The sequence below is a fragment of the Myotis lucifugus genome, unplaced genomic scaffold (assembly GCF_000147115.1).
Source record: "Myotis lucifugus unplaced genomic scaffold, Myoluc2.0 scaffold_753, whole genome shotgun sequence".
Classification (NCBI taxonomy): domain Eukaryota; kingdom Metazoa; phylum Chordata; class Mammalia; order Chiroptera; family Vespertilionidae; genus Myotis; species Myotis lucifugus.
The window spans coordinates 8,255-22,394 of record NW_005871801.1 but is presented as its reverse complement, the minus strand read 5'-3'; the positions used below and the strand labels follow the sequence as shown (position 1 = coordinate 22,394).

At 50.4% G+C, this 14,140-nt stretch overlaps 1 protein-coding gene and 2 pseudogenes across 2 annotated transcripts; all 3 read right to left on the bottom strand.

Moving 5' to 3' along the window:
- Positions 1-2,996: 2,996 nt before the first annotated feature.
- LOC111823937 lies at positions 2,997-4,204 on the bottom strand (annotated as a pseudogene).
- On the bottom strand, positions 3,433-3,533 carry LOC111823938 (annotated as a pseudogene).
- Positions 4,205-7,933: 3,729 nt separating the features above from the next.
- On the bottom strand, positions 7,934-13,356 carry STX4 (syntaxin 4). 2 transcript variants are annotated; one of them, XM_014448066.2, is made up of 11 exons: positions 13,065-13,356; positions 12,778-12,879; positions 12,567-12,666; positions 12,374-12,448; positions 11,786-11,856; positions 10,238-10,346; positions 10,089-10,165; positions 9,716-9,853; positions 8,445-8,555; positions 8,278-8,376; positions 7,934-8,182 (listed from the first exon to the last, which is right to left on the bottom strand). In XM_014448066.2, exons 1-10 carry the CDS (start codon positions 13,092-13,094, stop codon positions 8,296-8,298), a joined length of 894 nt encoding a protein of 297 aa, XP_014303552.1. In that variant the 5' UTR covers positions 13,095-13,356; the 3' UTR covers positions 7,934-8,182; positions 8,278-8,295. The 2 variants fall into 2 exon arrangements, with proteins under 2 accessions (XP_014303552.1, XP_023602653.1); XM_023746885.1 differs by lacking the exons at positions 12,567-12,666; positions 13,065-13,356.
- Positions 13,357-14,140: the final 784 nt, after the last annotated feature.

Below are 14,140 nucleotides of genomic sequence, written 5' to 3'. Positions count from 1 at the left end.
ACAAAGAAAGAGTACAGGCCAATATCCCTGATGAACATAGATGCTAAAATCCTCAACAAAATATTAGCAAATCAGATCCAGCAATATATTAAAAAGATCATACACCATGATCAAGTGGGATTTATTCCAGGGATGCAAGGCTGGTACAATATTTGAAAATCAATCAACGTGATACATCACATAAACAAATTGAAAGACAAAAATCACATGATCATATCAATAGATGCAGAAAAAGCATTCAACAAAATCCAACACCCATTCTTGATAAGAACTCTCAGCAAAGTGGGAATAGAGGGAGCATATCTCAACATGATAAAGGCCACTTATGACAAACCTACAGCGAATATCATACTCAATGGGCAAAAACATATGACATGATATTGTACATAAAAAACCCTAAAGACTCCACCAAAAACTACTAGATTTAATTAGTGAATTTGGCAATGTAGCAGGATACAAAATTAACACCCAGAAATTGATGGTATTTTTATACACCAATAATGAATTAGACGTTGAAAAAAGAGATAGAGGAAGATATAAACAAGTGGAAGAATATACTGTGTTCATGAATTGGTCGAATCAACATAATTAAAATGTCCGTACTACTCAAAGAAATCTACAGGTTAAATGCAATCCCTATTAAAATGCCAACAGCATATTTCACAGATAGAGAACAAATACTCCAAAAATTTGGACCCCGAATAGCCACAACAATCTTGAGAAAGAACAGAGTTGGAGGGATCACAATACCAGATATTAAGTTATACTATAAAGCCATTGTAATCAAAACAGCCTGGTACTGGCACAAGAACAGGCATATAGATCAATGGAATAAAATAGAGACCCCAGAAATCAACCCAAGCCATTACGCTCAATTAATATTTGACAAGGGAGGCAAGAATATACAATGGAGGCAAGACAGTCTCTTCAATAAATGGTGTTGGGAAAACTGGACAGATACATGCAAAAAAATTAAATAAATAAAGGAAACTAGACCACCAAATTATACCAGACACAAGAATAAACTCAAAATGGGTAAAAGACTTAAATGTAAGTCGTGAAACCATAAAAATCCTAGAAGAAACCATAATCTCAGACATGTCTCGTAGCAATATATTTGCGGATACATGTTCTAGGGCAAAGGAGAAAATAAACTAAGAAGAAAATAAACAAATGGGACTACATCAAAATAAAAAGCTTCTGCACAGCAAAAGAAACCATCAACAAAATGAAAAGGGAGAATATATTTGGCAATGATAAATTGGATAAAGTTTTAATATCCAAAATATATAAGGAACTCATACAATTTAACAAAAGGAAGACAACCAATCCAATTTAAAAATGGGCAAATGACCTAAATAGACACTTCCCCAAAGTGGACATACAGATGGCCAAGAGACATATGAAAAAATGCTCAAAGTCACTGATAATCAGAGAGAGGCAAATTAAAACAATTGTGAAGTATCACCTTACACCTGTCAGAATGGCTATCATCAACAAATCAACAGATAAGTGCTGGTGAGGATGTGGAGAAAAGGGAACCCTAGTACACTGCTGCTGGGAATGCAGACTGGTGCAGCCATTATGGAAAATAATATGGAGTTTCCTCAAAAAATTAAATAATATGGAACTGCCATTTGACCCAATGACTCCACTTCTAGGAATATATCCTAAGAAACCAGAAACCAATTAGAAAGAAAGTATGCACCCCTAAGATCACAGCAGCACAATTTACAATAGCTAAGATTTGATTTAAGCAATAATAAAAAAAAAAGATTTGGAAACAGCCCAAGTGCCCATCAGTAGATGAGTGGGTAAAAAAACTGTGGTACATTTACACATTGGAATACTATGGAGCAGTAAAAAAGAAGGATCTCTTGCCCTAACTGGTTTGGCTCAGTGGATTGAGCGTCGGCCTGCCGACTGAAGGGTCCTGGGTTCGATTCCGGTCAAGGGCATGTACCTTGGTTGCGGGCGCATCCCCAGTAGGGAGCATGAAAGGAGGCAGCTGATCGATGTTTCTCTCTCATCGATGTTTCTAACTCTCTATCCCTCTCCCTTCTTCTCTGTAAAAAATCAATAAAATATATTTTAAAAAAGGATCTCTTACTCTTTGGAGAGTAAGTATTATACTAAGCGAAATAAGCCAGTCAGAGAAAAATAAGTACCACATGGTCTCACTCATATGTAGAATCTAATGAACAAAAGAAACTGATGAACAAAATAGATCCTGAGACATGGAAGCATAGAACAGAGTGCGGAACCTCAGAGGTAAGGCGGGGGGGAGAGTGGGTGGGTGGGAAGAAATCAAAGAACTTGTAAGCATATATGCAAAACCCATGGACACAGACAATAGGGTGGTGAAGACCTGGGGTGGGCAGTGGGGGCGGGCTAAAAAGGGTCAATGGGGGAAGAAAGATGATATATGTAATACTTTCAACAATATTTAATTTTAGAAATAGTTCTCTCTGCTCCCCCACCCAACATATGAAGTGAAGCAGGGACAGAAGAATAGCAGTAAACATCCCCATTCAGAAAGAAAAATGGGCCACACACACAGTCCATAGTAATTCTAAAATCTTACTGGGCAGAGGCGCCCCTCCTTTCCCTGGAAATGGACTGCTTCCTGGAACTGGTTCTCTAGTTCATTCTTCTCCATGTGGTAGGTTTTGCCCTTAGAGTGGCCCATCCTTTTCTGCTTGGTCACATTTGAGAAGATATTGGAGGCTATGCCTTTCTGAGGTCGCACAGCATTCTTGGTCTCCTTTTTTAAAATATATTTTATTGATTTTTTACAGAGAGGAAGGGAGAAGGATAGAGAGTTAGAAACATCGATAAGAGAGAAACATAGATGAGCTGCCTCCTGCACACCCCCTTCTGGGGATGTGCCCGCAACCAAGGTACATGCCCTTGACCGGAATCGAACCTGGGACCTTTCAGTTTGCAGGCTGACGCTCTATCCACTGAGCCAAACCGGTTAGAGCCTTGGTCTCCTTCTTGCTCCTAGAAATTTGGGAGCACTCAAGGTTATATGTAGTCTTGAACACTCATGGTCATATTTCTCCCCACTGAGGCATTTTATTTGAATGTATGTATCACATCCCTAGAAGAAGAGTCCCAGGATTTTCCCTCCTGTGCGTGTTCATCGGGCTTCATGGCCCGTGATGCCGGCTGAGGTTGTCAGTACAATGAAACCAAACTGACGGGACAGGAGCAGGTTGTTCGGCCATTTTTCTAGACTTGGAGTTGCACGTCAAACCTGGGGCTGATTACTCCACACTTCTCTAACCTGCCTGTGAGGTTCACCATTTTCCCAGCTCTGTGGTCATCAATAATTTCAAGTTCACCAAAGTCACCAGATGAGACTTTGGAGCACAGCCTAATAAGAACCAGATGTTTGCCTTTCTTTTCAGCACTGTTGATACTCTGTTGTTGTTTTTTTAACATTTCACAAATTTGCATGTCATCCTTGCACAGAGGACATGCTAACCTTCTCTGTATTGTTTTTTTTTTTAATATGGTTCTTTTAAAACTTTTTAAAAAAATATATTTTGATTTTTTACAGAGAGGAAGGGAGAGGGATAGAGAGTTAGAAACATTGACGAAAGAGAAACATCGACCAGCTGCCTCCTGCACATCCCCCACTGGGGATGTGCCTGCAACCAGGTACATGCCCTTGACTGGAATCGAATCTGGGACCCTTCAGTCTGCAGGCCGACGCTCTATCCACTGAGCCAAACCAGTCAGGACAAACCTTGTCTGTATTGTTACAATTTTAGTATATGTGCTGCCGAAGCGAGCACAATACCTTTTTTTTTTTTTTTAATTTAAGAAACAGACATGTACTTTCTTGCAGTTCTGGAAGCTAGAGGTCCAAGACCAAGGTGTCCTCAATATGTCTTTTTTTGGTTTGCAGACGGTTGCCCTCATGGCCTCTTCATGTGTCTGTCCCTGTTGGTGTGCACCTCTGGTTTCTCTTCATGTGTCCAAGTTTTCTCTTCTTAGACAGAAGCAGTCAGAGTGGATAGAGCACGATACCCTTGAGAGCATCAGCCAGGACACTCACAGGCACCATTATGGTGGCTCGAGAGGTGATGGAAAGAGCCACTCCTGGTCTTTTAAAATCCAAGCTAATGGCTTTCTTAGAAGGTAGAAGGCTTCTTACCTGCTTGATTCCTGTCAACTCAATGGGCCAACAGCTAAACTTACATTTCTTTTCAGACATTCCTCCTTTTATTATTATCATTTAAAAATATTTTTTTATGAATTTCAGAGAGGAAAGGCGAGGGAGAGAAACATCAATGATGAGAATCATCGATGGGCTGCCCCCTGCACGGCCCCTAATGGGGATTGAGCCTGCAACCCATCCTTCACCAGGAACGGTGACCTCCTGGTTCATGGGTCGATGATCCATCACTGAGCCACACTGGCCGGCTGATTTGGAGGTTTTCATAAAGGGCACGAGAGCCATACACTTGATATGGCCCTTGTCACAAAGATGAGTTTTAATCAAACTTTTTTTTTGTGGCTTAAGAGTCTTGTCAGTTTTATCTTTCACTGGTTCAAATGTGGATCATTTGCCTGGAGTTTCTATATTTTCTTCCATTTCTCCTTAAAAACTGGCCAATTATTTTCTGAGCCAACTCTTTATTATAGTAACTTATCAACTGTACCCAATAGCAACTAATGCATGCTACTAATAGTCTCTTTCCCAAAGTTTTTGCCTAAGGCCCCAAGCTCATTTGGATAGAATTTATATTCTTACTTATTTCCAGCTTATAGTTTAACCAAATGCTTCATCACTGCATAACACCCATCATCATCTTTCCAACTTCCAATGATAGTTTCCTCACCAGCCACTGTCCAGCTCCAAGATCAGTCACATAATTCAGGTTTATTTTTTATTGTAGCAGCTCCCCACTTCTGGGTACTATTTCTGTAACAGTTGGTTTCCAGCCGCGGGCCGGATACGGCCCGTTTGAAATGAATAAAACTAAAAAAAAAAAAAAGACTGTACCCTTTTATGTAATGATGTTTACTTTGAATTTATATTAGTTCACACAAACACTCCATCCATGCTTTTGTTCCGGCCCTCCGGTCCAGTTTAAGAACCCATTGTGGCCCTCGAGTCAAAAAGTTTGCCCACCCCTGGTTTAGACTCATTATGATGTGGTAACAACCAATCTCCAAGTATCAGTGGCTCACAGCAAAAGAAGTTTACTTCTCATTTACATGACACGTCATTTTACAGGTGGGCTACAGCTCATCTTCATGGTATCTTAATTCTGAGTTCCAGGCTGAAGAAGTCTTATCTGGTAATTGCCAGGCTCATGGCAGAGGGAAAAGAGAAGGGAAGCTACTAGACTACTCGTTGGTGCTTAAAGCTTCTATTTACATTTCTACTCACATCCTATTGGCCAAACCAAATCAGAGAGCCAAGCCTGTTGTAAGTGGGGCATGAATGTAAAGTTCCGTAGGGAGGGGCCCCACGGGAATGACAGTATGTATGTGGAATAATGCACTCGACCACGGGGTTGTACAGAAATGTCAGTCATTGAGTTCATCTACTCCTTATACACTCTGCTATGGCATCTTGTATCATATAACCTCACCTCTATCTTGGTCAAGGATGAAATCTTGACTGAAGATAGACAAATTATAGGCAGGCCAATGTAGCCTGACCTAGACCATCAGGTTCCTTTGCTTAGGCATTGAGCCATAAAACACTGAATGAACGAGGCAGCTAGTAGAGAGAGATGCAGCTGAAAGCTCGCGATGCAAGATGGATTTGGAGGAACCACAACTAACCGAGACCCTGATTTCTGAAACTTGGGCTGACAGCAGCCACGCCAGGATTTCAGTGCACGCCTGCCCTCAGCGCCTCACTCAGGTCAGCATCCCACAGGGACGAGGAATGCACAAGGGCCTGTGGAACCTCCAGTGCGTGTGCCCCTTTGTCTGCTAGGTCTGCTCAGACTTGCTGCTTCCTGTTCAAAACCTTCCAGGGCCCCCGAGCCCACAGAAGTTCAAACTAATGAACCTGGCATCCAAGCCCTCAACCTAACCATCTAGCCACCTCTTCCAGGAGGTTCTAGACAGCTTCCTGAGTGAGGCAGGTAAGCAGCCTTTTAGGGGTGGCGCTGTCCAGCATGGCCAGACAGAAGTCAGGTAGCACACTCGAACACCCGGCTGCACAGATGTGGCATAATCTCTGCATCGGCCTGGCAGTCTCTCTAGCAGATCCCAGTAGATGTCACAGGCTGTGCCGTTTTACTCTGAAGGCAGAAAGGTGAGGGAGTAGAAGATGAACAGGACAGGATTCTGCTGAAGATCCAAGCTGCCGGGAAGAGATGGAGAATCAGGGAAGCCCAGAGGCCCCATGTCCAAGTCGGTCTTCTATTGGGACAGAACCTGGCGGCGGCAGCTTCTCCACGGGGTAGACGTCAAACTGATTGCACACCACTGAGAATGAGCCCTTTCCGTAGGTGTCATCTGCACACAGGGTGCACCATCTCCAGCAAGACGAGGGCGTGGGTCCCCTCCCAGCGTGCGCAGGTGAAGGTCAGCAGCTCGGGAGCGGAACCCAGCCTGGCCTTCTCTCGTGTGTCCCCTTCCCTGCGTCTCTCACAAGCTCATGATCTTCTTTCTGCCTCTTTCTCGGGTTTGATCATGCCCCTTGCGCTCTGTGAACCAATCACTTTTGGGTGCGACAGTGGACTTGCTCTGAGGCCCCACCCATATCAACATTCTCCATCTAAAAATGCTGTTTAATACCGGGGTGCTCAGTCCTCCAGGACAACCTACAGACCAATCCCAGTGCTTCTCGGGAACAGCATTTAGGGCCACTCGCCAACGTTTTCCAGTCGCAGCCACCACCTCAACCACGCTGCATACACTCAGGGCCAAGTATACACTCAGGCGCCCCAGGATGCCCAGCCACGGAGGGAGGCAGCGAAACCAGGGGTTGTGTATCTGGGGTCCAATCCCACCTTCTGGCCCCACCCCCAGTCCAGGTCAAAGAGGCCTGGGACCACACCAAGGACAGCACATGGAGCCCTTCCACCACGGGGTCACCACAGCATCCACAGGTGTGCCCCCACTCGGTGGCAGGAGCAAGAGATACTGCGGCTGGACAGGCTGGGCAGCCAAGGGCAGCAGCAGCCTGTGGATCAAAAGTGGGAGGGACAGGCGGCCAGAACCCACCCGGAGATCTTGGAGGGGTCAGGTGCTGCCTCAGCCCTAAAGCCAAGTGTCTGGAGGCAGGTGCCACTCCCAGCTCCAGAAACGAGGCACCTGCACTTCAAACGCTTAGAAGTTTAGAGTTGGGGCCTGGAGCTCAAGCACCTCATAAAAATCAGGCTCCTGGCCTCCTCTGCCTGCTCTAGCCACACACCCCTTAGAAATAGCGTGTGCTGATCCGGAGTCGCTGGCTCTGCAGCTGAACTCTTATGTAAAAGGCAAGGCTTTTTTCTGGGCACAGGGTCTGGCCTGTGGGACACTGCCTGGCAAGCTCTCCCTTAACTGGCTCCTCATTTAACGCCACTCAAATGGCAAATCTGAGTCTGGCCCGTCCCTGTCCACTGTATCCAAAGAAACAGCCTGTTACTCACAATGGCCCACCGATGACCCCTCCCCCATCCACACACATCTCACCTGCGTCCCAGCCTGGTCTGGCCCACCGCTCAGGGTTAGGGACCCACAGTGGCCTTTCCCCAGCGACCGTACTGAGCCAGAAGTGGGTGTCAAGCCTCCCGGCCCCACGTGTTCCTGTGGGAGGTGAAAGGCTGGCCTGCTGGAGTCACGGTGCCTGGAACAGCCTGACTGAAGCCTGCCGAGGCCTGGCCGGCAGCATGGCCAGGAGGTGGGAAGGCCGGACACTTGGAGGCCCTGGGCCAGCCCTTCCAGGAACACACATGAACAGGGGAGTCTCAACCTTTTTTGTGTGTGTTTTAATTTCTTACAAAACCATGTGTCCCATCCAAACAGGACAGTGCAGGCCCTCCGCCAGCCACTGTGGCCCCAGGGGGAGGCCCCCATGAACAGGTGGCTGCCAACCCCCGGAGAGCCATCTGCCCCTCTGCACAGGCCGGTGTGAGGAAGGGGGTCCGGCGGCAGGGTCTGTGCTGCCCCTGCCCCAGCTGCTGGCAGAGAAGGCACGCCCTGGGTCCCGGGCTCTGAGCGCCTGCAAGGGAAGGAGGGAGAAGCGGGTCTGAGGGGAGGAGGAGGGGCTGGGGCCCGGGACGGGGCAGGCCGGTGGGCAGGCCCACAATATCTCACCGAGAATGCACGATGCTATTAGGTCGTGACCGAGACGGCAATGACGACTACCAGAATGAGGACAAAGATGGACACACAGATGGCGATCAACACTTTCTTCTGTGGGGGAGGAAGGAGTCAGGGAAACTCACCCCGGGGAGGGGGGGGGCCACCCCGAGGAGGCTCACCTTCCGGGCCTTCCTCTGGCTCTCCAGGGCCCTCTTGACATGTTCCTGCCCACGTTCCACATAGTCTGCTGAGCTCAGGATGTTCTTCTCAATCCGGTTGATCATCTCCCCCTGTTCGGAGGAGGTGGCAGCTCAGGCAGGTGGGGACGAGTGGGGCAGGAGGACCCAGTAGCTCACTCTGCCCACCCCAGCCCCAAACCACCAAAGGACATTCCTGGCAGAAAACACTGCACTAAGGAAGACACGGAGGCGGGGCCACATCTGCCACAGTTCACCCTCCTGAGGTGGCTTCCAGGCCCTTCCATCACGTGGTGCCTTCTGCTCTGCTTCCTTGACCCACACAACCCTGACTCGCAGCGGGGTCTTGGGGCCAAGAGCCTTAAATAGTTCATCGCTTTTCACAGAGCACGAACTTTAGTCCCCTCACAAAACTGACTGGTTCTGCCCGTTCTTCTAGGTCCGTGGTCGGCAAACCGTGGCTCTCGAGCCACATGCGGCTCTTTGGCCTCTTGAATGTGGCTCTTCCACAAAATACCACGTGCGGGCGCCCACATACAGTGTGTTTGAAACTTCGTGGCCCATGCGCAGAAGTCGGTATTTTGTGGAAGAGCCACACTCAAGGGGCCAAAGAGCTGCATGTGGCTTGCGAGCCGCGGTTTGCCGACCACTGTTCTAGGTCCATCTCCCAACAGCTGTGCCGCCCTTCCTATCCCTGCCTCCTCATGCATCACCGGCCTCCAGGTCCCGGCACTCCTGAATGAAACCCCTTCCCGTGACTCCCAGCTATAGAAGGGTGTTGGCTGAAGCACTAGTGGGTCAGCTCCTCTAGGACAAGGCTGGAAGCTCGCCTCACCCCAATAACCAGGGCCACAGCAGGAATAACGCTTCCCACCCCAACCCTGTACAGATTTTCAGAGACAGGCCCTTTGGGGGGAAACTTTGACTCCAGCTCTTAAAGGTAGAAGGGTGTATTCTATTGGTGAAGGAGCCAGGGTTGGGCCATACCTGGGGTGGGGTCAGGTGGCCGGGGTGGGGAATGTTATATACAGAAAAGTGGTCATCTGGGTAGCTGTAGAGGTGGTTGCAGCTCTGGGGCCAGCTAAGGATGGAAGTCAGGGCCAGCCTTGAGGGCATGGCCCAGAAGGGAGGGGAACAAAAGCCTGGGGAGAGACGCTAAGAGTGGCTGTGGGCTGACAGTTTCGGCTGGAGGTCCGACTGAACATGGTCTCACATCTGGGGTCTGGGTCAAGCCGGCTCCCTGGGCTGCCCACCTGCATCTCCACCTCAGTAGCCAGAAAAGTGAAGATCTCATGAAGTTCACGAATACTGCGTTCAAGCTGCTGGATCTCGCTGTGCCGGGCCGAGATCTCATTTAGGGCCTGCCGCGTCACCTGCGTGTCCTTCAGTATCTGGGGAGTGGACAGGAGTGGAGGGACAGGTAACAGGTAAGCCAGCAGCAGGTCAGCAGTTCGTGTTGAGGTTTACGGCAGCCCTTGGGTCTAGCACTGGGCCAGGGCCCTGCTGACCGACTCCCAGCATGCAAATCCATTCCCTCCTGGGCCTCAGCATCCCCTCAATCAAAAAGGACCAGAGCTTGGAGAGAACGGGAGGCCCAGCAGAGGGAGGCTGGCTGTGGCCACTCACATTGGACACAAACACCTCGCTCTGCCCGCTGTCCAGCATCTGTTCTAGCTCCTCATCAGACACCATGCCAGCATTTGCTGTGGAGGAAAAGGCCAGGTTTAGAGCTGGGTCGGGCTAGCCCACCCTGTGGGCCAGGCTCCACAACTCACTGATCTTCAGCTGCCTCCGGATCCGCTCCACATTCTTCTCCCGGTACTCGGACTGCATCGAGTTGCACTTGTTGATGAGCTCCACGAATTGCTGGGACAGGACCCCATGCTGCAGACGGAGACCACAGGCTGTGCCTCCCTGCGAGGATCCTTGCCCAGTCTGGGCCTCAGGATCGCCACCGGGAGGGCGAGCAAACAGCATGAGCTGGTGTAGGTGCTGCTGCTTTACCAACCTGAAAGGGGCCCCCATTCCCTCAAAGTAAAAGCCGAAGTCCTTACCAGGGCCTACATGACCTGCCTCTCCCCTGTCTCCCCTCTGACCTTACCTCCTTCCACTGTCCCTCCCTTATTTCCTCCAACCACAGTGGCTCCTTCCTCCTCCCTGAACAAAGCACGGCCCTACCGTGGGCCTTTGCGCTCACTGCTCCTTCGGCCTAGAATGCTCGTGCCCCACGAAGGCCTTGAAGTCTCTGCTCCAGTGTTACTGTCGGAATGCAGTTTTCTCCACTTGATTGAAATTGCCACCTGCCTCTGCCAGCACTCCCAATCCCTCTCTTCCTGCACCTTTTCCTTAATACATAACAATGTTCTAAAACACCGTACTTCTTTATTATGGTGACTGTCTCTCCCCACGGGGATGTAAGCTCCAGGAGGATAGGGATCTTTGGACTGCCGTAGCCCCAACAGCTAGCACTCCATACATACTTGTCGAATGCTTGCTGGACACCGGCCTCACTGCTTACACTCGGGGTGTGTGCTGGTAAAGCCTGGCGTTCAGTCTGTTGCCCAGGTTTACAGGTCGAGCTGGGCCCTCAGCCTCTTACGCTGATGACCACACAGGCTCCCCTTGCAATGCCCTCTCACCTTGTCCATTTCCCTGATCCTTAGTCCTTGGAGTACCTTCCTCAGAGACACACCTGCTCTCCTGGCTTCAGCACCCTTTCGAGATGCCCAAACCGCTCCACCTTCAGTCTCGGCCCTGCTGAGCTCTGGGCCCACTCACTCCAGCTCTGACCTCCAAGAACTCCAAACCACTCCTCACTGGGCACCCAGCAGGGACCAATCAGATCACCTCAAATCTTCCTAAGATGTTGATTAAGTGACCTTCCCTCCAGGGAAGTTCCACTTCCTGACTTCTTGAATTCTGCCCACAGGGCAGAGGCTGTCCCCCCATCTGGGCAGGAAACCTCACCGTCATTTATCACTGCTCCTTTTTCTTCCTCGGACAGAGCCATTATCGAACAAGTCCTACCTCAGTAATGTCTTCCTCACCTATTCAAGCTTAACTTCCCATCTTGGCTCCTAGAAAGCACGTCTCCCATAGCTGAGTCCAGGTCAGATCTGGGGACTCAGCAACTTCTCATTGAATGAAGAAAAAGGCAGGGTGTTATAATGGATTGGGAATTCTTGATGTCCTTTCTCTCTCTGAGCCTCAGTTTCCCCATTTGGAAAATCATTAGGTTGGACTTGCTGATCTTCAAGTCGCTCCCCTCTTACTTCTATAAAACACTTGCTGAAATGTTCTAATTCTGGGAATAACAAACCCACCTGCGTTTTTCTCATTCTTGTGTTGACTGAATTATAATTCTCATCAGCTTCCTCCTTCTGGGGCTCAATGGCTGTGGGAAGACACAAGGGTATTGTGGGGGACGGAGGGTGACCTGTGGCTTCTGAAAATTGTTTGGGGATCAGGATGCAGGGCCAGTGTCATACCCAAGCCACACTACAGAGAGATGCTTATATCCATACGATTTGGGGGGGAAATATAATTTATCATTAAATGACTAATTCTAAGTCTCTGACAGGGGAAAGCATATTTTTTCTTTGCAATACGTACATCAGCTAATTTCCAGAAGGATGCAGAGGCCTCCTAACAAAACCCCAAATGCCTGCCCAAAGAATGCACACTGGGCGGCAAGAATTTTAGGAGTAAATGGTTTCATAGTAAATAAAAGAACCCGAGAGGCAGGCATGTGCTGTGGAAAGTGCTATGGGCTGGAACACGGAGACGGAGATTCTAGACTGCTGTGTGACCTGGATAGATCACTTGGCCTCTCTGGGCCACAAACTCCCCAGATATGTCAGGAGCTGGGCAGGACCAAAGGGGAGGATCTGTCTCAGGTCCCAGGAGCTCACCCTTTAGCTGCCCGCGGATCTCCCTCCCCAGCTGTTTGATCTCTTCGCGCAGGTTCTGCAGGTCCTGCTTCATGCCTGAAAAAAGAAAGCAGTCCCTACCTCAACAAATCTCCCTTGCCACCACCTGCGTGGAACTACAATACCCAAAATGCCTCTGGTTGAGCATGCGTTCTGCACCCAGGTTTTCACTCACTCTCCTCAGGAAGGGGCGTGGCCAGGATGGTAACCTGCTGTTTCTCCAACTCGCGGACTTTATTCTCCAGCTTGACAATGGTCTGCCGAATTGTCCGGACCTGGGGAGGGTGACCGAGAGGGCTGAAGGAGATGCGAAGGCCCTCCAGACCGCGCTGCTCCTCGGGTCCTCCAGCCCCTTGGGAATCCAGGCAGAGACCCCAGGCTCATACCTTCTGGAAGAACTCATCGTCCGGGCTGCCCAGCCGTGCCGTGCCCGGGTGAACCACCAGCGCGACCCGCTCCCTGTCCTCATCGTCCGAGCTGTCATCCCCCTGCCAGGGCCGGGGTCATTGGCATCACTTCCTTGCTGTGGCTCAACCCGCAGGACTCACGGGCTTCCGGGTCTTTCCTTCCTCGCCCTCAGCCACCCCTCCCTGCCCCGAAGACCAGGAATCCTGCATTCCGGCCAAACCCCACCCCGTCCTCCCGTCCCAACCCTGCTGCCCCGACTTCTCACCTGCCTCAGCTCTTGGGTCCTGTCCCGCATGGCGGCCCGAGCTCCCTCTCCCCGCACCTGAGCCCTGAGGGCCTCAAGATTCTAAGTTTGGAACTCCCGTACTGCCCTCACACCCGACACTCCCCTCCGCCTTCACCCTGCGGGCCCCCAAACCCCCCACGAGCCGGCAGAGGCTCTGTCCCTGACACCATCCACAGTCAATGGGATGGTGCTGCCCACGGGGACCTCCAGGATTCCACAGGTTGGAATTCCCTTTTCTTTCCCCCCCTCCCGCTCCCGCAGCCTAGGCCCCACCCTCTTTTGGATGATTCGGGGCATGCGCACGGGGTTGCGTCTCCTTCCCGTGGGAGGGAGAGGCGAAGGTCGGAAGCTGCAGCGCCCCGACCGGAAGCAAAATTGCCAGGATGTGAGAGCCCACCCCCTTTACCGGAACTGTCTTCCCAAGGCAATCGTGTTGCCAAACGGGGTGGAAATGCCTCATTTGTACGTAATCTGAGAGGCCCTGCATCTCACATCACCCCACGGTGCACCCCCGCGTCACGTGACCGGTCGGGTCCCAGACCACAGAACGTGACGTTTTGGCTGTCACGTGCCCCGGCTTCTGTCAACCCCTTCTCTGGAACACCCATGTCCCCACGACAGCTCGAGCTGCGCCCCTCCAGCTCCCACGAGGCGGGGAGGGGGCGCTAACTAACTCCAGAGACCTTTTGAAGCTGTAGGTCGGAGGACCCTGGATGAATTCGGCTCTATTTCTTTTGGTCCAGAGGCGTGGGCAGACTGAAGACTTAGAATTTGGAGCTGTCAGCATCATGGGACCTTGAAATTCAGAAAATAATAAGATCCAGCGTCAGAATTGCAGGATTTTGAAGGCAGAGAATCTGGGGGTGGGAAGTGACCTCACCCAAGCAGAAATCCCCCCCCCCCCCCCCCGCATCGTCCTGGGGCCGCCCTTTGAAAACAGGGGGGGGGGGCGGGGGCCCTGCTTTGGGCCCCGGCGGGCCATTGGAACTTACCAGTTTATTTGGGGAGCCGGACCATTTCTGGGGAGTTCAGGCTGAGAAAAAAGGGTCTTTTTT